Source organism: Falco biarmicus, chromosome 4, assembly GCF_023638135.1.
Source record: "Falco biarmicus isolate bFalBia1 chromosome 4, bFalBia1.pri, whole genome shotgun sequence".
NCBI classification, from domain to species: domain Eukaryota; kingdom Metazoa; phylum Chordata; class Aves; order Falconiformes; family Falconidae; genus Falco; species Falco biarmicus.
This window is the reverse complement of record NC_079291.1, coordinates 95,240,562-95,262,991: the sequence shown is the minus strand read 5'-3', so window position 1 is coordinate 95,262,991 and position 22,430 is coordinate 95,240,562. Positions and strand designations below refer to the sequence as shown.

The 22,430-nt window shown below is 40.7% G+C and overlaps 1 protein-coding gene across 1 annotated transcript in view; it reads right to left on the bottom strand.

Moving 5' to 3' along the window:
* Positions 1-21,604, bottom strand: part of SUCLG2 (succinate-CoA ligase GDP-forming subunit beta) — a 131,707-nt gene extending 110,103 nt beyond the window's left edge. The window contains exon 1 of the mRNA XM_056335399.1: positions 21,456-21,604. Coding sequence (XP_056191374.1) covers positions 21,456-21,539 — 84 coding nt within the window. The 5' untranslated portion in view covers positions 21,540-21,604. The remainder of the gene's footprint in view (positions 1-21,455) is intronic.
* Positions 21,605-22,430: the final 826 nt, after the last annotated feature.

Sequence of the window (22,430 nt, the reverse complement as noted above, 5' to 3'; positions counted from 1 at the left end):
AAGTGTTTATCAAAGAGTTTAGTATACTTAAATAGGACTTTATTACAACTGATAACATTTCATTAGAGCTGACAACAGTATCAAAAATCCCCAAACGTAAGTTAAATGAAAAGCCTCAACTGAACAGTAACAGAAAGTAAGATGAAGGCAGAATTATTTAATCAAGTACAAGTTTCACACTGGATTCCCTCCTGCTGGCTAGAATTATTTGGCATTTTCCAAAAGCACAAAGAACCAGTACGGCTGGGGTTCACCTCTAATCTTCCTTCCCTTCTCCATCCTCCAAGATTTTTGTTACCAGTCAGAATCACACCAATATGGACCAAAAATCTATAGAGAGCAATGAGGATTTCAGGAAACTATTGTTACTAGTAATTGCGATTTTGTTCTGAACAAACCTTCTGTTCAAAGTTACCTCTTTATTTATCTAACTAGATACCATGTTTGGTCAAATTATGTATGTACAGCATCGTTAAAATGAGTGACATATGCATCAAGAAATCAAACATACCTTTTTGACCATCTTAATAAGGCCAGGCGTTGCATAACAGTATTGGTGGTTTATTGACTACTGCTAGAGAAAAAAAATTTGATTGTTCACATAACCTACATGATTTCTTATTTACCATTTTTTTCTTCTTTTTTATACGAAATGCTAAGGGCTCTGCAGAAATAAATTGGACAGTTGCATTTTTCTTCCACTGCTCTGTCTGCCAATTCTTGAGATGTCACATGGCCAAAAAAATTATTTGCATTATTTGAATAACATGGGATAAACAATAACAGCATAGTTAAACAGAAGTGAAACTACAAGTACATTTTATAGCAGGAATCTGCTTCAATATAAGTAAAAAAAAAAGCCTCAAACAAATAGATGTAGTAAACACTGCAACAGAGAGACAACTTTGTCCTTATATATGCAGCATTAACTACTCTGACGTGCAACATCTTTCAGATGACCCAAGACTTTATCTTTTGAGTGCTTGCTTTTGAAAAAAGGAAACACACACATAAATACAGAAGAAACTGTCTTAACATATTCACCAAGAAGCTTGCAAATTGCATGTTAAATACTTCAGCAAAACTCTGCTCAGAAATAGATGTTCCATATAACCACAAAACAAGAGCAACATCAGTAAATGCAAGCTTCATCAAACTATACTATTGATTATTTCTTATCTGAACCTATATGGTCAGTATAATGTTTTTTCACTCTTTGGCCTCCCTGGTAAAACCTCTAAGGTTGACTCCAAGAGTGATGATTTCACATAAATACTGACATGTAGCATGTATGCGACAGGTACCAAAGAGCATCACACTGGAGAAGATACGCAGACAAGCTTTAATAAACAAACAAGCAGAAAACACCATGATGACATGCACACATGTAAAAAAATCAGCACCTTTTTGAAGCCGAATCAGCTCACAGCAGAGCCTCACAAGTAGCTGTGTCGCTAGAACAACTGAAGCTTAACGACAGGAACATTTTTAGCCAGCAGTATTACCAACTGCATTGAACTTGCCCATCAACACAGTAAGTTACTACTACAAGATAACATTCTTCCAAAAAGCAAAATAAAAGTAAAACCATTTTTGAAAATAGCAATAAGGGCTGGACAGCAGTATTTTCAGGCACACTCTACTAACGACCTGTAGAATTCTGACTGTTAAGCATTACATATTTTTTTTTTTAAACAAGAACAAATCGCTTAAATCTCTTTTGTAAAAAGTATATGAAGAAACTGCTGAAAAGAAGAAATGAAAGACCAAGTCTGACAAACAACCGAAGATTCAAATTATAATATCTATTATATCCCAGACCTTTTGGTCTTAAGAAAATTAATAACAAAAAATTTTGTGCCATTACATGACTAATTCCACATGGAACTACCTTGGCTAAGCATTCACAATTAAGTAGTTTCCCATATCGAGTTCAGTGATCATGTTTAGACAATTTACCTAAAAAAAAAAAATATCCAAAACCACCAAACTAAAAAATACTAACTTTCTCTTAGCAAGTGTCTTTAGGTCAAATCTGTACTTTTGGAAAACACCAAACAATTCTAGCTAGGGGAAGGGAATCCAGCGATAATCAGCACTATTAAAAAAAAAAAAACAAAAACAGACACCCCCCCCCCCCCCCCAAAAAAAAAAACAAACCCACCCAAACACAAACTAAGTAAATTCCTGGGATAATTTCACAACCCTTGACACAGCTATGTAATTTGGGCAGCTCTATGGTTTATATTAACCTAGCATAACACATTTTATTGCATAACTGTTAAAAGGAAGGCACATTTTAGTGACATCCAACATCCCCTTTTCATTCTTAGTATAAATGGAAGCCAGTACTAACATCATGAAACAAAGATGGATCCTTTTTTTTTTAAAAAAAAAGCACCTGACAGTAAAGCTGGTCAAATAAATGCACACTGCTTTCTTCCCCCCTTGCTGCTCCACTAAAGCAATATAGCTGCAACTACGCTAATAGATCCTGTGCCGGTATAAAACAGCTCTACCAACACAAATTATCTCTACATGAATACAAATTATACGTCAAATGTATATAGTATCAAGTTTTATAAATATGGACTATATTGTAACAGTTTTACTGGAAATAAGTCACTTGGAGAGAAAAACTGTGGTGTCTATGGGGAGATCTTTTAGATGGATTCTGTAGCTGAAATAAAAAGGAAGTGTGTTTAGCATATCTTATCTAAAATAAAAGCACCTAACCAAAAAAATCAATTTGCTTACCCAACACATTCTACAGCATTCCAGTTTATTCAATTTGTGCACTCTGACCTGTAATACAATTCCAAGCGTGTAAGAAAGAAAACAGACACACAAAGATGACAGTAATGAAACAGCATACCATGCATCAATATAAATAAACCTTTATTATAGTTATTGACATACAGCTACTGTAATTGACAAAGTTGTAGGAGAAGTTCCTGTCAAAAACGAACCATCAGAAATACAACTAAATGGCATACCTTCATATAAATCACTGCGGGTAAATGTACATTTTATTAAGTCATATACTTGAAATATACTACATAAGCCACTGAAAACAAACTAAAACACACACTTCAGTTTGCTGGCATTGCTGATGTAAAGAATAAGCATCCATAGAGTTAGTTTGACAAGAAACAAAAAGATACTACACTAAACAAAAAAAGCTTATCACAAATGTACGTCACAAAAAGCAAACATTCAGACACTACTACACTTTGTTCTGTATGAAAGCAAGTATTTCAAGCACACAATAAAATGGAAAAGGCTCCTGGTAAGACTGTCAGCTATAAGGTCTGCCATGTGAACTCACACCACACATCCCCTTCCCTCCAAAGATGATTAACGCCACATACCTCTGGGTATATTGCGAAAAACAGGACAGCAAATGTCCTTCACAAGTAACGTCCTGCTGGCTACCGCAAATCAATAACTTTAATCTTCCAAAGCAGAAGTTAGAATCCAGACCATCCCATTTAAAAGCCACAGAGGAAAACATCTTCCCCCAACATCCCATATTGCCCACTTCAGATCGGATACAATATGGCAGAGAGGTCCCTTTGGTACCAGCAGAGATGGTCAGCTTCACGTAACACTGAGCATTTTGATCAGTGTCAACCTAGATTTTGTGAGATATTTATGAAGAATAAAACTGATTCTGTGAGATAGTTTAGGAAGAAATCTTGAATATTTTTTGTGACAAAAGCAGAGTCCACAGCAGTTGGGAATTGCTTATTTCTTATAGTTTATATCAAAACAGTATAAGCATTCTTGACCTTAAAAATCAAAATTTGATTTTAAAATCCTCCACAGGTACAGCTGAAGACCTTGTAAGAGTTAAGTACCATTATCTATTCCTACAAATGGGAATTCATTTTAACTGAATTAAAACAAAGGCAACACACAAACTCTAGTTAACAGTTATAGGCCTTTTAGTTCCAAATTTATTACTTAAAACACACCACACAATATCTGGAGCAGTAAAATGCAGTATGTCTAAGGGAAAATAATAATATCAAACTTCCCAGTTCCTTAAAGGTTACAACATTTTGATCAATAAACTGTAGGGGCAATTTACTGTTTTATACTACTGAACCATATACTCACTTTTCAGAATGAGTGAGATCTGTCACTGCAATTGTGAAGGTTTATGTAACCTTCAACTTCAAATAAAACAAACAAACAAAAAACCCTATGAAATGTGCACTACATTGTTGTTTACTAAAGCTAGACAGCCTGTTCTGGTGGATAATTATGACTGTTCCTAACAGTTATATGACTCTTTGAACAAGATGTCTATGTTAAATAACTAAATTATTCTCGTCATACGCATTAAAAAAAAAAAAAAAAAAGAAAAATTGGGGGCTTGGTTATAAAAGGAGCAGACAGTTAATATTATTATTAGGATTTCTTTTGTTAAACTTTTTACAAAACTTAGACAAACAGTGGAGAGGATGACCAAGAGTTTGGAAAGCATGTTTTGTTTAAGTATGCAAACTTTAAAAACTTCAAGAGTTAAACAGGCAACCGTTTCTGCTCAGAGTCCACTTTATTGAAAATCTAGTTATTATGTTGAGCGAGCAAATCTTGATAGGATTTAACTTCAGGCTTTGCTAATGGGGAAATTTTTTGTCCAGCATTGCCTTAATATTGTTTTCCAACTCCCCAAGCGAGCTTATTCAAAACTGAGCGTTCCGTAGCCTCTGAGAACACTAACACACCCTTAAGCCTTGCTTAGACACGTGTATCCGCTCAATCCATGAGAGGTTTGATGACATTTCAATAGCAGCACACTTGAGCAATCGACCAATTGCTCCCTGCGTGCTTCTGCGATGCAGGAAAACTAGTGCTGTGTTACACCTGTCCGCCTCATGCTGCCTCCCAACCAAAGCTGACACCAGTTTAGACTTCACCACCACCCTCCCATATATTGCTGACATACCCTCACACAGCAATGCAGCCCCTCTAACAGCCAGGTGCTTTGTATTACTTGAAACCAAGAAGCTAAGATACTGGACAAAGTAATTGCTACAGGGCTGTGGTTTCCCATTTCTGCTCAGACGACCCAGAGGCAACGGCCACCTCGGCTCCCCTGCCACTTGCTCCTACGTCCTCCCTCATGTCCCCCGAGTTAACTCAGCTCCCCTGAAGCAGAGCTAACCCAGCAGAAAGACTCTGCTGCCCACTTAGAGGACCAGGTGAAGATGAGAGCCAGTGCAAAAGACACACCAGCAATGCATCAGTGAGGGCAGGACCCCCCCTTCTGACAACAGCCTGTCCTTACCCTGGTGTAGCAGAGACACCAAACTGCACCGCCTGTTGCAAACCAAGACTGGAGAAGACAACATGAAACTACATGCAAATAACTCAATTGCACATTTTCTTCTAAAGCAATTACTCAATTTCACTGCAGTTCATTGTGGAGAACAGTAACACTCCAGAAGAGCTATGGTTCAGAAGTCTACAGTTTAAAACAATTGAATTACGTTTATTTTTTTATTATATCAGGTGTTTGTGTCACTATTCTAATTCTAGTTCATGCAATCAAAACAAGTGCTTAGTTAAATCTTCGCCTGAAGACTTTCACATAGTTCAAAGAAAAGCCAATTTTTCTTGTCATGTTGCAAGGTTCATTTAATAGGAGCCACTGCAAAACAGAGACAGGACAGCTGGAATCACGGCGCATCACAGCAGGAAACATCAAGATGGTGACAAACATCCAATAAATAAAAGGAAGAGATTTCTTGAACTAGTAACAGCTTCCTTTTCTAAAATCGACATTTTAGCTGAAAAGCTAAAGAAGGTATATTTAGTTATCTCATCCTTTTTAGTTAAAAGAAACTACTTTTCTTCCATTGCCAGGCAGCAGCAATTATTCTCATGCAACATAATAAAGCAAGGATATAAACTACAGATTACCTACCTGTAGATAACAAACCGTACTAAAAACTAATAAATGCCACTTGACATCACTTGTCTGTTGAGAAACAGGCATCACCAATTGCTAACAGAATTGGTTTGTTTAATGATTATGCTAATTTACTGAACTCTTATTAGACAGATACACAGGCAGTATTGATGAGTTCCATAAGGCATTATAAAGTATGGCTGAATTGCTTCAAAACAAATTAAACCAGAACATATTGTACACTATTTAAAGGAATAATAAAAGCCTGGTAGTGACTGAACGCTCAGGATGAGCTCTCTGAAAAAGGCACAAGTTTTCAGAACTGTACAGACTTAAAAACCTACCGCTGCAGCGGAAAACTTCCCATCTACGTGCGTGGGAACTTACACCCAGGGATTCTGATGCTCCTGCACACAGGTGACAAAATATGCCCCTCTGGCATACAAGCGTCAGTGCTTTACAAACCCTTGCAGAGGCACATGCTGAGTTGGACATGTGTTAACATACGTCTACTTTACTACTAACAGGTAGAGATTGCTCAAGAGTGTCTGAATGTCACACCAGCTCTACTGAGCTCACCAGGGCAGAGGCTGACAGACTCAGATTAGGGACACTGAAGAATGTGGTACATTGCATTTTCCACACAACCACCTATCTACCTTTTTTTTGTTGTTGTTACTAATAAATTCTAACCTATCTACCTATGAATTCTAAGTTCCTAAATTAAGAAAGAAATAGAAATTAGGTTTTCACTCAAGAAAGGAATCACTACAAGCAATATCTGTCAATTTGTAAGCATTTATTCATACACAATTTAGATGAGAAACAATATTACTTTCTCCTTCAAATTTCAGGTCATGTGAAAGGAGTTTTATCTCAATAACATCACAGAAATGAACAGAAATTGATATCAAATAAACACCTATAAAATACTCTCAACATGATATGGCAATAAAAGCCATGTTTTTTGCTTTTTAAGGAGAAAAGTCAAGACACAGGAGACTGCAGCAGGGTGTACTGAGTCAGAGTAAGAAGGTCTGACATTTCTGTGTAATACAGGACAGTTCAAAGCATCAAGACCTGCAGAAACTATTTAGAAACAGACAGTTTTGGCCTCCACCTGAACAGTCTAGGCTGAATGTTAAAATTAACCTGGGAGAGTGAATGATTTAACTAAAGAATGAAGCCTATCGGATTTGATTCCGAAGTCCAGTCATGAATCAAACTCCCTCACTCTCCCCCAATTTCCTCTCTACAGTGGGTGAAGCTTTCCAAAACTCGCTCACTAGCTGAACGGTTCATTTTGCAAGAATAAAAATGTGGCTCCATTTGAGCTTTTTAAGACTAAAAACACAAATGCCATCATGACTGGGGAGATTGAACACTTACATCGCTACTCACTACCTCAAAATTTATTCAATAATAACTATGTAAAATACTCATGAGCATTTTCCTCTTCCACCTCTAAACCAATATTCCCTGACACTGAAAAATATACTTAACTGTAATGACATACTAATCAATATTCTGTTTGGAAACATAACGATACTTCAACAACCCTCTTTATTTTTGATTCAACATTTTCTTTCCTCTCTCAGTGGTAGAATCCCTCAGCTGGTAAAGAGGAACGTCAGGAGTCCGTCCATCAGTTCTGAAGTGGCTGGATGCTGTCAAGGCTTTCTTTGCTTTATTTATCTCTTTCATTAAAATCAACCTTCTAAATCTTTCCACAGTGGCTCTGAAATGGAACAGTATAATTTTGCGCTTTAACAAATGCCACAGAAACAGAAGAGGACTGCAGAAGACAACACCAAACTCATTCACATACTATTCACAACTCTGAAACTTAGATTTACAAAGCCATATAGATTGAATTTAAAAGAAAATAATATGGAAACCTATCTATTCAGGAACCTTTCCCTTTTACCTAAGCCATATGTACATGAGAACCATCTCAGTTATGTCTTGGATATTTCACAGTACTACAGATAAAGCAGTGAGGATTATTTAAACTTTGCCAGCCTCTTAGTAAATGTACTCAGGGTGGAAGTGGAGCTGAAAATTCTAAACTGCTATTTTAACAAAACCATAACGCCTCACTTAACAGTTCTCCTGAATGTTCCCGTTTGTTGCCTACTGCAAGAAAAAGTTTTACTTCAAGGGTTCCAAAACATCTCTCTATATACTTTCCTGTCCTACTATGTTCTTTTGATTTTATCTTTTACTCCTCATCATCCTTTTATAATCAGTCTGATTGCAAACTGGTTGACCCCAAGCTTAACCTCTGCACTTGTGTGGAAATGATGCAGCATGGCATGACGTTCCTACACTGCAGAATTCCTTTGGGTCATTAGCACAAGAAAAAAAACCCGAAACAAAACAAAAACGAAACCTACACAATTCTGTTCCAGTGTGCCTTGAAATTACATTTATAAACAGCTTTCTGATTTATCCTTCTGTTTACTTCTCATGCAAGGAAGCAGAGACAAGAATGAACTTGAAGCAAGTCCTTCACTCATTGCAGATTTAAAGTCCCCAGTAATGATTATATTTTATAGACTTATTTACAGCTTGCTTACACACAAGGATTTTGACAGCTCTTCTGTAAACACACTCTCTTACTCACTAAGCTCCATTGTAAACTACCAGGAACATGCACAGGGTCAGACTTGAGCTCCTTCTGTCATCCTTATTTCTCCTTATCTCAGAAAACCAGAATCTGAGCCCACATTCTTGTGCACTACAAGGCAGATCCTAGCAGCTACCACCCGGATGATCTTTCTGGGTAGCCATGGATATGGTTTTGCGAGGACTTCAGTCCTCAAAAATAAAAGTGGAGACGGCAGAAAGAATGACCTCTTGACCAGGAAGACCCTGACCTCAGTACTCCATTTCTCTTCCCTTGCCAGCCTATTGTTCAGCAGTTGTTTCCTACAGACTGGTCTCCAGATTAAGCAGGGCATAGCCAAATCCCTGATGCCTGCATCCTGCCCCTCCATTCAGGGGAGTATGGAGGCTTCTGTTAACATGCAGACATCAAAACAGAAACTGCTGGATATAAGTGACAGAACACTTTTGACACGGAGAAGTTCTGTGATGCGTCCTGCTTAGCATTTAAAGGCTGACTGAGCAGAGCCAAGTATACTCCAATTCCACTAATGTGCATGTGAGCAGTGAATTGTTAGCAACTTCTGAAAATCTATGCAGATCATGGCAGGGTCCTTATTCTATGAGGTTACGCGAAAACTTTCTGGTTTGAACAACACGGCTAAGGTCACACAACAAACAGGATGTGAAGAAAACAAAGCAGCCTGCCCAAAACACAAAGCTGCTAGTCCACTCCAAGGGGCAAACAATGTCCTCCCCACTTACTTTAGAAAATATTTGCAATAGAACATTTTTCTTGCATTCTTTAACCAAGCTTCAGCAGAATAAAATCATATTAAATATACTTATTGTACATCCACATGTGCTCAAGAAGCAAACATGCCTACAGAACCTTTATATTTCTGGAATCAATTTTCAGAGCCTTTGCTGGGCTAAAGAAAACAAGAATATTAATTCATAGATTCAATTTCTGCTTTTGTCAATGTTCTAGCCACCAGTAGCTCTGCTTTGCATTAGTAATTAATTTTAGTCAAATTATGTTCATTTTGCTTATTTAAAACTTCAAAGCTTTAGGAAAAAGCACACTTTCCTGACCTAAAAAGTAAGGGCTTTGAAGTAGCTGATGAAAATAAACTCACTACCATACACAACTGCATAACCAGTTGCAGAAAATACCATAATACATTCCCTGCCTTTGCAAATGAAAAAAGATTGTTAGTGATATGCACCACACATTCAAAAAGTGAAATGAGCTATCTTCTCCACACAAATCAGAAATATTCTTTTATATTTCTTGAGGAGAAATTGAATATTTTTGTTCTCATCTTATAAAGTGCTTAACTTCCTAATTTTTTACAAGATTAAAATTATATTTTTATGGAACTATGAAGAAATGCTTTAAAATATTAAATATAATCAGGAAAAAATAATTCTAAAACTGTTTTACCACCAACTATGACATATAAAGGATATGCTTTCCAGAGTATTCCCACTATCAGTTTTTTGTACACTTCACCCTATTTAAGCTTCCTGAATCATTAAGAAACTCAAAGCATGGTCAATGGGTTGATCAAAAATGTTTCCAAATTCCTATCTCAAGTAATCACATCTGTCAAAGAAGCATTTCACACCTACCATACACTGGAAGAATACTTTTTCAAGTGCTAGGAGCCAGCGATATTTTAAGAAAAACACCAATAAAATGCCAGTTTAGACAGCTTGACCTCCAATTCTCATCACAGAGAAGCAAATATAAAACATAATCACACTTCTTTGTTCTAGCTCTTTAATACCTGAAATCAAATCATGGTAATTTCCATACTACCTAAACGTGTCATCACAGAAGATGATGACTTTGAGCATCAAGCAGCATAGCACTCCCAAGCAATAAACAGTTCCACTGCATGCCTAAGTCACAGCTGTTTTTCCAAACTAGTGCAGAATGGGCTGTAATAGTTTCTATCCTGGAAGTGCCAAAAAAAAAAAAACCAACCCAAAAAAGACTGGTACACCATTTTCATTTAAATCTGAAAGCTTCACACCTTCTATTGTTAATAAATCTTGGGTTTAGTTAGACCATTTGACTTAGACTGACATCAAGCAAACTCAAAGGAACAAACAGAAGAGGAAGACAGCCTTCCAGCTGCTTGGGCAGAGCAGGGGATAAACCAGAAACTGCCACAGAATAATCGGTGAAAGTATGCCTTTAACAGAAAGGCAAAAGTTACAAACATTTTTCCTTCCTTTGCAAGTCATTTCTTTATTGGTATTTCTTCATTATTCACACTGGAAATTCATCATGCTGCCATTCTCAAACCTCAAAGCAAGCCTAGGACGCTACGAGCAGCAGCATCTGCTCCGTCATCAAAGACTCTGAACTTAAAGTGGATTTCTACATTTCTAACGCCATTGATCAAACATTCTGGGCAAATAAAAGACTATTTGAAGTCATCCTTAAAACAAAGCAATCTCCAGTTTCTTGCTTCCTGGAAATGCAGGTGCGTTCACCGTCTGTGCTCGGCCATTTGAAATGCCTGAGGCTTGCAGACACACAGAAGCTGCATGTATGGTAAAAGGTAATCAAGCAGCAAAGGGAGTAGGGGAGAACACTCCTTCATCAGAAGCATGTTCGTTGAGTAGCTCTTTGAAAACACTGCCTACCTGCCAGTTGATAACACTAATCAGGCACTAAGTGACAGAGGTCACCAGCAAAGCCAACGCTGACCCAAAATGGCTGCTCATCAGAGACGTTGAAGTAATGATCGAAGTGTTTAGCTGCTGGCAGAAATCCAGTCTGTAACCAGCCAGGAACCCCCAGCCAAACCAATTGGCTGGACATTATAATCCATAATCTGTAACAGGTTGCAAGACCACAGAGAACTCACTTCCCTGTCTGACGGACTGACACCTCTGCCATGTTTTGTCACCTTGGATAGACTATTGGGCAGCTCAAAGATTTTGAAAATGGACTGACAAAAATAATCTCTCCATTAGCACTACACAGGTAAATACTAAGTGAGAAGACATGGAAAAAATCCCAAATAAACAGGTTATGAACCAGGGTTTTTCTACCCTTGGTTGATGTCTGACATAAAAAGATCTATGCAGCTCCTAAATCCCAAACATGTAATAGTCATAACACAGATTACAAGGAAATTAAACGTAGCTTAAAAACCCCAAACAAACAAACAGTCAGAGTACGCATAGTTCTGACACAAACTTATTAAGACATATGGCCTGTCTACCTGGAGGAAAAGGAAGGGAAAGGGATGGAATCCAATGGAACAGAAGTTCCAAGCCCAAATGATGATGGCCTTACTTCACTGATTAAGGAAACTGGGAATATTCCCAGCCTTGTTCATCGTGCCTTATTACAACCCATGCTGTATCCATCAAAATAAACAATATCCACTGCTCTTCCCTCAGCTATGAAGCCAGTCATCTCACCCAGAGAAGGCTATCAGGTTGGCCAAGCATTTCCCCTTCATAAATCCAGGCTGCCCCAGTCTTCACATTCCCAATCAGTTCTTGTTTATACATGTGAGCCCCAGTGGTGTCTCCCATTGCCAGCTCCTCAGTCACCTGCATTAGGAAGTTGTTATCAATGCTCTCCAGAAACCTCCTACATTACTTGATTACTTGTGCCTTGCTGTGTAGTCAGTCCACCAGGTACCAGAGTGAGCGAAGTTCCCCATGAGAACGAGGGCCTGATAACATGAGGCTTCCTGCAGTTGTTCGAAGCTTCATCTGGTTCTTGCTCATCAAGCTGTCTGTAGTAGACTTAGAATAATATTGTCAGTAATGTTGGCCTGGCCGCTAATCCTGACCCACAGGCTCTCAGCTGGGTCGTCAACCCTCCCTAGATGGAGCTCCACACATTCCAGCTGCTCTCTCACAAAATGTAGTAGCTGCTTTCTTGGCTGCCACTGAATTAGCAGATGTCAAATTAAACTGTTCTTTTGCCAACAGATCCCTCAGAGGAAAATCTCAAAAGAATGATCAAGTGTTCCACTAGTAATCTCTTACTGGTTTTTAATTTCAAGCTTCATATTTTTTAGTCAAAAGTCTTGGACAAGCAGACAAACTTATCAAACATGATCAAAAATCTCCCTTAATTCTCCATTCCTGTCAATTCCTACAAAACTTTTGCATCTCAAAGAATTTAAGCAGACACGAGTTAGACACCAAAGGTAAAGTAACTACAGTAAGAGTGATTCTCTCTTCTCCTGACACAAATTGAGGTTATTGCTCATTGCTTATAGTCCTCAGAGTCTACCTACTCCTGTAATACCTTTTAGTTTTTCATCTTTCCCAGTTATTGCTCCCATGAGCTTGATTATTGTTCCACAAGTATTCTACATGCACACTGTACGAATGGGTGTTAACAGTTGTTGCTACTGATGCTTTCAAAATATCTACCCGCTTTCAGACAAATAAAACTCTTCCATTTACAGTTTAATCATTAAAAAAAAAAGAAAACCCTTTGTTCCAAACTGAATTACTGCACACCAAATCCTGAAGGTCAGTATTGTACCTGTTCCACCTTCCTTAAGAGAAACTGCCAAATTTATTAACTTAAAATGCCTAGGTACTATATAGATATAGTCACATCTTCACTCTACAAATGCAGAAAGCACGCTGCGAAGCTGCAACATTTATAATGCCTCTTCTACAAACTAATTTAGGTGATAAGGACATGCACATTACTTTTGGTCCTTCACTTGTAAACAACACGAATCTATACCTTTTTATTATGAAAAGCAAAAAACTAAAATCAAAATCATTTATTAGACAAAGATACAAATGATAGAGGCACATTTAAACTACTTTGTTCCCTAGGACCAATCAATAAAGCACTATGCAGCAAACCAAAATGCTGTTCAAAACACTCCTTAGGCTGGAGCATATGTGCTGAGGAGCTGCTTTCCATCTCTTTAACTGGCTGCAGGCAGCATGTTCCGAGGAAAGGAACCCTTCCCTCAAAGCCTTGTTGCTCAGAGTGTGATGAAGATATTAATTTCCATAGCTGAAGAACAGTCTCTTAACTCAGGCAGAAGATGTGACCTTTGTGCTGTCCTTTTAATATGTCTGATGCAGGATGATAATTTTTTAGAAATTTAATCTTGTGGAAAAATAATAAAGAAAACCAACACATCATGCCAAAAGAACATGAGAGAAAAGGGGGATACTAAGTCATCAGGTGTTTACAATGCCTTAAAGTCTGTAATGTTTTCTTGAGACTTCAAAATAAAAGGTTCAGAACTAATGCAAAACAGAGGAGCTCTCAGGCTGTCTCCTCCCCTGGAAGGATGCCTGGTATCAATGGGGACCTGAGTGATGGTCACTTGGCCGAGTCATGGGCCACTGCCCCTAGTTAGTCACTTCAAGATTTCCAGATGCTTCCCATTGTCTAAGCTATAGAAACCACCTAGAAAGAAAGACACAGATCTGATCCAGTGACCATGCACCATGTCCCTAGACACACACCCTGCACCTACTGCCAGTAACAAAGCCCTGGGCCACCACAGAGTGTGCTTCTTGATAAATAACAGTAAATGCTGTCAGGCAGCTAATGGCTCCAATTTCAGGTCAAAGATTGTAGTCAGAAATCAAGCAGTAAAACAGCTTCTCTAAATGTTACTAGCAAGAGTTAAAATACAAGAACGACGGGAAACACATAGAGGGGTGTACGTTCATGCACACAGGAATACCATTACCTTGTGCTGTGCTGACCAGTTTTTACCTGGGGAACTACAGGCCAGTCTCACCTTTGTCCCCAGCAAGATCATGGAGCAGATCCTCCTGGAAACTATGCTAGAGCACATGGGAAATAGGGAGGCAATTGGTGACAGCTAACATGGCTTCACTAAGGGCAAACCATGCCTGACAAATCTGGTGGCCTTCTACAACACATTTACAGCATTGGTGGATAAGGGAAGGGCAACTGACATCGTCTACTGCGACTTGTGCAAAGCATTTGATACAACCATGACATCCTTGTCTCTAAATTGGAGACATAGATTTGATGGATGGACCACTTGGTGAATAAGGAATTGGCTGGTTCGTCACACTCAAAGAATTGTGGTCAACAGCTCGATGTCCAAGTGAAGACCAGTGACAAGGGGCATTCCTCGGGGGTCGGTGTTGGGACCAGTGCCGTTTAACATCTCTGTCACTGACAAAAGTGGGATCGAACGCACCTTCAGCAAGTTTGCCAACAACACCAAGCTGTGTGGAGCAGTCAACACACTGGAGGGAAGGGGTGACATCCTGAGAGACACTGACAAGCTTGAGAGCCGGGCCTGTGCACACCTCATGAAGTTCAACTGGACCAAGTGCAAGATCCTACACATGGGCCAGGGCAATCCCAAGCACAAATACAGGCTGGGCAGAGAACGGGCTGAGAGCAGCTCTGAGGAGAAGCACTTGGGGGTTTGGTTGACAACCTGGCAATGTGCATCTGCAGCCCAGAAAGCCAACCGTATCCTGGGCTGCATCAAAAGAAGCACAAGCAGAAGTCAAGGGAGGCGATTCTCTGCTCTCGTGAGACCCCACCTGCAGTGCTGCATCCAGCTCTGGGGCCCCCAACGCAAGGAGGACAGGGACCTGTTGGAGTGAGTCCAGAGGAGGCCACGAAGATGCTCAGAGGGCTGGAGCGCCTCTCCCACGGAGACAGGCTGAGGGAGTTGGGGTTTTTCAGCCTGGAGAAGAGAAGGCTTCAGGGAGACCTTAGAGCAGCCTCCCAGTACCTAAAGGGACCTCCAAGAAAACTGGGGAGGGGCTTTTTACCACAGCATGTAGTGATAGGATAAGGGGGAACAGCTTTAAAATGAAAGAGGGCAGATTCAGATGAGGTATTAGGAAGAATTTCTTTACTGTGAGGGCAGCGAGGCGCTGGCACAGGCTGCCCAGAGCAGCTGCGGGTGCCCCATCCCTGGCAGTGCCCAAGGCCAGGTTGGATGGAGCTTGGAGCAACCTGGTCTGGTGGAAGGTGTCCCTGCCCACGGCAGGGGGGTTGGAACTAGATGGTCTTTAAGTCCCTTCCAAACCAAACCATTCTATGGTTCCATACTGCACAAATGAAAGATAAACAGGGTAGTCTGAAATTGACCAGCCACCACTTACCACAAGTGCCAAGGTAAATAAACACAAATCAGTAACAAGGTATGGCTCACAAACCAGATACAAAGTATATTTCTTAAATGAAAACAGTCTTCGAGTGAAATAGACCAACCCACAGTCATGCTCAACTGGGATAGCACCTAGAGCTTTATGATTTGGGATTCTAAGCTTATACACTAGTAGATCATGACAGAAATTAAATAAATTGGATGGAAATAAATGTAATTGAATTTCAGGATAGACCCTTGTAGTTTAGGAAACCTATGAGCAAGCAGAAAGAGACCGGAGACAAGGAAGAAAAAAAGCTCATGGGTAAGTCTGCTGAACAAACCAGCACAATTTAAACAAACAAACAAAACTAAAAAAAAGATGAAATTGAAGAACTTTCATTTACTGAACATATTTTGTGCTATCAGTATCAAATTTTAACTGAAGATCTTAAAAGGTGTTCTAACAAGTAAGTGTAAATACTTGCTATTTTTTAATTCCTCCACAGTCAACATTTAGTCACTAATTATACAAGAACATTACAATCAGCATGTGAGAAAAACACCCCCAACAAACCAACAAAAAGCACACACAAAAAAATGCCACCAATCTTTGATTCTTGGAAGAATTTTCCATTACCATATCAAAGGGGGGCTTCAGATTAAAGTTCAGCATCTCTTTTAAGTACCGTTCATGCAACGGAGACTTCAACAGCATCTATTCAACAGCACAGCATACCTCCACTATTAAGGAATCTTTCACAATAGTCAATCTTAACTTGTCTTAGTTTCATGCCTACTCCTGCTGTGTTATCTAGTTAAAATAAGATCGATAGCCAGCTATTAATTATGGATCAATGTTTAATTACCAGTTCCAAAATTACTGTCATAATCAGTTGCACAGATAACATGATTTCTATGTCCCGTGTTTTATTAAAATGCTATGGAGCGGGGAATAGATGAGTATACACCTAACTGATTCACAGATAGCTAGAAATTGGCTTTCTCAGCAGAGAGTATTAAAGGAGGAAATTTTCTGTAGAAAATCCTTAGGGTATATGCTCAAAGCTGCAGATTACAGTCTCAAACATGCACAGAAAGACTGGACTGACCAAGGCAATAATGAGCTGAACTACTCACTACAGGTGTGGTCACAGCAACAACAAAAAAAAGTATCAGTTGAGATTAAGTCACCCTGGAACCGTACCTGTGAGTGAACCCCCAAAACAGGGAGCGGGAGAATCATATCTCTAAGCAATAAATGAATACGTTTCCAATGTTTGCTGAAAATTAATCTTACAAATAAGAGCGGGGAAAATATAGCAGAGAAATTATCTCCTTCTAGGAAACAACCAAACCCCAAGTGTTTCTAAACCCTCATCTCACTTTTCTGTATTCCCAAGAGAATCTCAACATCTTCACACAATTCCTCATAGCATTTTTGTTGGCAGTCAGCAGCCAGAAAGACCAAATGAAAGTTTTTTTTTTCTAAAAAAAAATTGCCACACGCACTGACAATATTCCAGAGAAAGACAGGAGGAAACAATCACTGAGATACCTGTAAAGAAAACACAATTCATCTATTGACAATTTATCTAGTGCCTCAGGAGGCAGATCAATGAAAAAACACTTGCTTTTATAGCAAAAAACCACTTTTAATGAATCCTAAACATACCCGAGCAAAGTAAGCAGTCTCTCTGGGTAAACTGGTTGGGAGTTCAGATGGGAGGGCCAGGAGGAAGGGTTTATTTATCCACAGCCAAGTTTAAGACCACAGGTGTCCCAGCTAATCCTCAACCTAATGTCATATTCATGACGGCTGTCTCTTCTTATTTAATTTGCCCTATCCCCTCATTATACCTACATAAGGTACACATAAAGATAAATAAATGCAGCTTTTCTGTTTCAAGACAAACTGTGAATATGTGTGCCAGAGCTGGATTGCTGCCAAGGCAGAAGTTCCACCGATCAGCACAGAACTGAAAAAATAATTTTTAAGATTTGTTTTAAAACATATCACAGTCTAAAGTTATATTCATGTTTTAATTTCCTTCTTTCATCTTGAAAAAGGGGTTCAATAACAATGTATTTAATGTAACTTCCAGGGAGGAGTGGGCCAAACACCTGGTCCACTTTGGCATTTCAGTTTGGTCTAGAGTTTGAAGAGGGCTTTCTACTGATATGGTTTAGGTACCTATAGATAAAAACTGTTTGCGAAAGTCTGTAGGCTCCTGTATTTCCTACTTATAAATGTAAAACCTTAAAAATTATAGCAAAACTTTCAACCTGGAAAAGCCTGAAAAGTGAAACAGTCTGAAATATCAAGAAATTTTCAAGAACTTAACACAAAGCTAAGAAAAATGTATGCATTTTGCATTGAAGTGGCTTCTGAAGTCATGAATTTAGGTATTTTCTGTAATGTTTTCTGTTGCATGGAAGACCATTAAACTCAGAGCTGATCGCTTCTTAAAGACAGAACTTTCTCTGTTCAGCATTAATGAGGCTTTATAGGTATTCAAGTCTAGGTATTGAAGGCATCTGCAGTGAGCAACCTTGTACAGTTCCCTATTTGTAACATAGATATTGCTCAGCGGATTCAACAGGAATACTGTTTAATTCCATATTTCCACAGTCATCCCCCTCCCCCCCCCCCCTTTTTTTTTTCTTTAATATTTTAACTTGCATGAAATTTGAAAATGTTACAGCAGGACTGAGGACCATTTTGAAGGCTAGGATAGGGTTGCGTAATGCACCAGCCAATCAGCCAATCTGCTCACTGTGTTAGAAAACTGGAGAGTTACCTTAAGCATTTTTTTTTTTTTTATGATTCTGATTTAATTGTTCCTCATTTATATTCATCGCTGAAATCCACTGCATCTGAAGCTATTTTGAAAACACAGCATTTTCCCAAAGGGCCCAGCTCAACTCCCATTCAAATAAACAGCCTTCAATGGAGCCTATTTGTTGCTACCCAACAAGATCGAATTCTGCTGCAGAGTGGTCCCTGGAGCGTTTGTCACAGCTCTTTACAAATATTGTTCCAGTAAGAACAGGTCTAAATACGCTTGTCCACATGCTCTGCAGACAACTGAAATCTATCTTTTATCTTCTTGAAACACTTGGTCAGATTTAAACTCCAAAAGCACAAAGAACGGAATCTATCAAGAATATTAAAATAGTATAAAAAAATAATTTAATAGTTATAAAAAGATAAAGAGCCAAAGGGAAAGCAGAAGGATGATAAAATATTTTCATGTGATAGGATCAAGTACCATCTATTGCACCCCTAAAATGAAGTTACACAGAAAAATATTTGCGTATAGATTATGACAGTATACAACCAAACTTCCAAAAAGCTTGTTGCAACCCAGCTATGAAAATCACGAGTTTTGAAATAATAAGAAATTTTGAAACAGTGTCCAAACAGCACTCTTATAGTAAGTCACTAAGGTTATTAAGAAAGATTTTAACTCTCACCATGTACCTACGCACACAGCATTACCAAAACAACATAGTTTAAGACTGCTATTTCTTGATTATACCCTTACTGTACCGAAGACCATACCTGTGAAAAGAACAAAGTAGTAAGCTTTGAGAAGAGGACAGGTTTTGCTGGTTTATGGTAAATGAATGAAGTAACAGTGTAACTTCTGCTCTGAGCTAAGTAGTGAATGATACAAATGAGAAAAACTCTTTTCAAGGAAGGACTCATACTCTCAGATACCTTATCCTACTTCGTAGAATAGAAATCCAGACTTCGGCTGATGAACTTTCTTGTAGTCTGAAGTCTGAGACAGTGGAAGATTAGATTATTTAGATGGGAATTCTATAATGTAACATTGCAAAAATGAATAGCTTTGTACAGGAAAGCATTTTACTTTGAAATGAAGAACCTGATTTGTATCGATGTGGTTCTTGAAAACAGTCTACTTGGAAAGCACAGATCTTGGGAGATTCTCCCAATATCTGTCAGAGTTCAAAACCAGAACAATAAAATGTGATTTACGATACAAGTTCAATATCTCTATTTCATAAGTAACACACACAAAAAAAATATTGAAGTTTTTTTTTTAAAGTTAGCCACCATAGTATCCCGAGATTAATACTCTTTGAGAATCTGAGCTGATATGCAGTATTTCTGCGAGGTAACTTATGGGAACACTCCATGCTTTGAGAGATGAATGAACTCCTAATTTCTACCTGTACCTCAAATCCCCACTCCAGCACCTGATAAAGACAGAGCTTGAAACTGAGTTCAACCAGAGCACCTTCTACACTTGACTGAGATGACTCTGCCTAGACAACGCTGATACTCAAACCCTACAAAAGCCGTCCATATCAGAGCCCTACAAGAACAGTAGGGACAAACACAAAATCAGTGAGGTTACCTCCTGAGTTCCTTCTCATAGGATCATAGTGACATAAGTCACGCTGGTAGGAACGCATCTTCAACCATATAACGTGTACGCACCAAACACTGTTGGGACTGACAGGATTGCTCATCAACAGAAACATTTAAAGATGTATGTATACAGATAAATATACGTATATACACGTTTATGTGTATGTATATAGACACACTCTCTCCCTGTCTCTGTGTGTGTGTATCTATACATGTATACATGAAATTGATGAACACCGAATCAGCTAACCCATTGTACTGAACTGCCAAACACCACATTCGCCATTAAAAAGGGAAAGCTGGGCACAAAAGTTTTCAGACTTAAAACCGAGCTAGCTCACTTCCTCCAGGTTAAAAGACAAACCACCCAAAAGTAGACATACAATGCCAGTTACACTCAGCACCAACACCACGCTGTATCTGACAGCCGTCCCGCGCAGCCCCAGCAGCAGAACCTGAGGAACAGAGCTGGCCAGAAACAAGCTTTAGTCGCTCTGGAGGCTTTTCCTTCTGGGAAAACGCTTATGCTCAGAAGCATGGGCCAAAGTAGATTGCCATGCAGCTGTTGATCTGATAAAAAAAAGACAAAATAAAGAGGCTGGTTGCCAAAGGCACCAGAGCTGTCCAAAATGTACATATCTCGTTTTACCTTTGTATGTCTGCTGTTGAGGTGATCACAGAACTCCTGCTACACCTCAAGAGAGCTCCTGAAGGCGAGCTCTTCAGGGAGGCCCGTTTACTCTTTGCCATCACATTTCTGAGATTCAAGACCACTGGGAAACCAGAGCTGTGAGCGGTTTTTCCTGGGAAGCCAGAGCTGTGAGCGGCTTTTCCAGCTGAGCACAACTGGGTGACCTGGCTCCAGCCGCTCTGCCACCAGCACAGAGCCAAAGCCAACCCAATGCCGCCACCCCGAACGTGTTCAGATAAACGACGCTACTTCACGCACGGCGTCACCCGTTTCTGCTACTGAAATAACTCGAAGTACTCTGGTTTTTCGGGGCAGGGGGGATGTCGGAGCTGGCGCCTCAGGTCACACTCCGGGCCGTCCCGCCCCGCCGCGCCCGGACCTTTGCCCGAGGCCGCCGAGCACGAGCGAGCGAGGCCGCCCGGTCTGTTTGCGGCCACCGCCGAGCGCACGGCGCGGCTCCAGGCGACGAAACCCGAGCAGCCGCCCGCGCTCCGCCAGGGGAACGGGCGCGCACAGCGGGAGGCTGAAGCGGGGGGGCCCCGCCGGCCGCAGGGGAAAGGCGGCTTCGGGGGGCGGAAAGCGGCGCTTGAGGTGGCGGGGAGCGCGGCGGCTCGTGAGGAGCAGCTCCGCAGCGCGCCAGGTGCGCGGCCCGCCGCCCCCCCTCGGCGCCCGGGCCGCCAGCAGAGCCGGCAGAACGCGGCGGCTGGGGCCGGGCTCACTCACCGGGAAGCTGCCCCGCAGGCGGGCGTATCTCAGGGCCAGGGTCCGCAGCGCAACCGCCGCCCGCCCCGCCAGGGGAGCCGCCATCTTAGCCGCGCCGCCTGCCCTCCCGGCGGCCGCTGTCCCCGCCCTGCCCCGCTCCCGGGGCGGAAGCTCGGCGCGGCCCCGTGGCGCCCACCCCTGCGGAGGGGAGGAGAGGGGCCGGGCATGGCGCCCGGGCGGCGGGCGGGCTGGGTGCCGCGGGCAGGGCGCGGAGCGGCGGCCGCCGTGAGGGAGGGGCGAACGGCCTGAGCGCGGGTGGGCAGCGGCGGCTCCGTGGGGAAGGCGGGAGTCGGGGACCCCATGGAGGGCCTGGGCAGTGAGAGGCGACAGCCCCGAACGGCGGGAGGTACTGCCTTGGCTGCTTGGCCTTCTGGCTTTCTCCCTCATGACTAAAAGCATTATTTTATTTTTTTTTTAAATAGGAAATACTAAATTAACCCAGGCTAATAAGCCCTAATAAGGCCTGCCGGGATGCAGTTGACTCTACATAGGCGCTTTAATCTGTACTTCACAAAATGCCTCTGTTCGTTCTTCACCCGCAGGTAAAGCCTGTTAGTCAACACCAAAACTGAGACCCAGAATTCAGACCCACCCGGGCGATGGTGCTTAAGACCAGAGTGCTGGTAGATCATGACCCTTCACACGGATATAAAATCTAACATATGAGTTCCCAGTCTGAGCTGTGGTTTCACAAGTCCCAGAAGCCAGGTTTGAGAAAATACCTCATTCCATCCATCAGGAATGACTTAGGGGCTAGTGTGGGCACAGGTGTAGCGTGTCCATAATCTGAAGCGAGTTCAAGAGTCAAATGACCTGGTCTCTTGCAGATACAGTCTCTATGTGACCCCACTGAGCTTTTCTGTGTCAGTTTCTGGTAAATGTACACTCTGGATAATCCACCTATGAGTAAGGGATAGTTGACTTTAAATAGTTTGC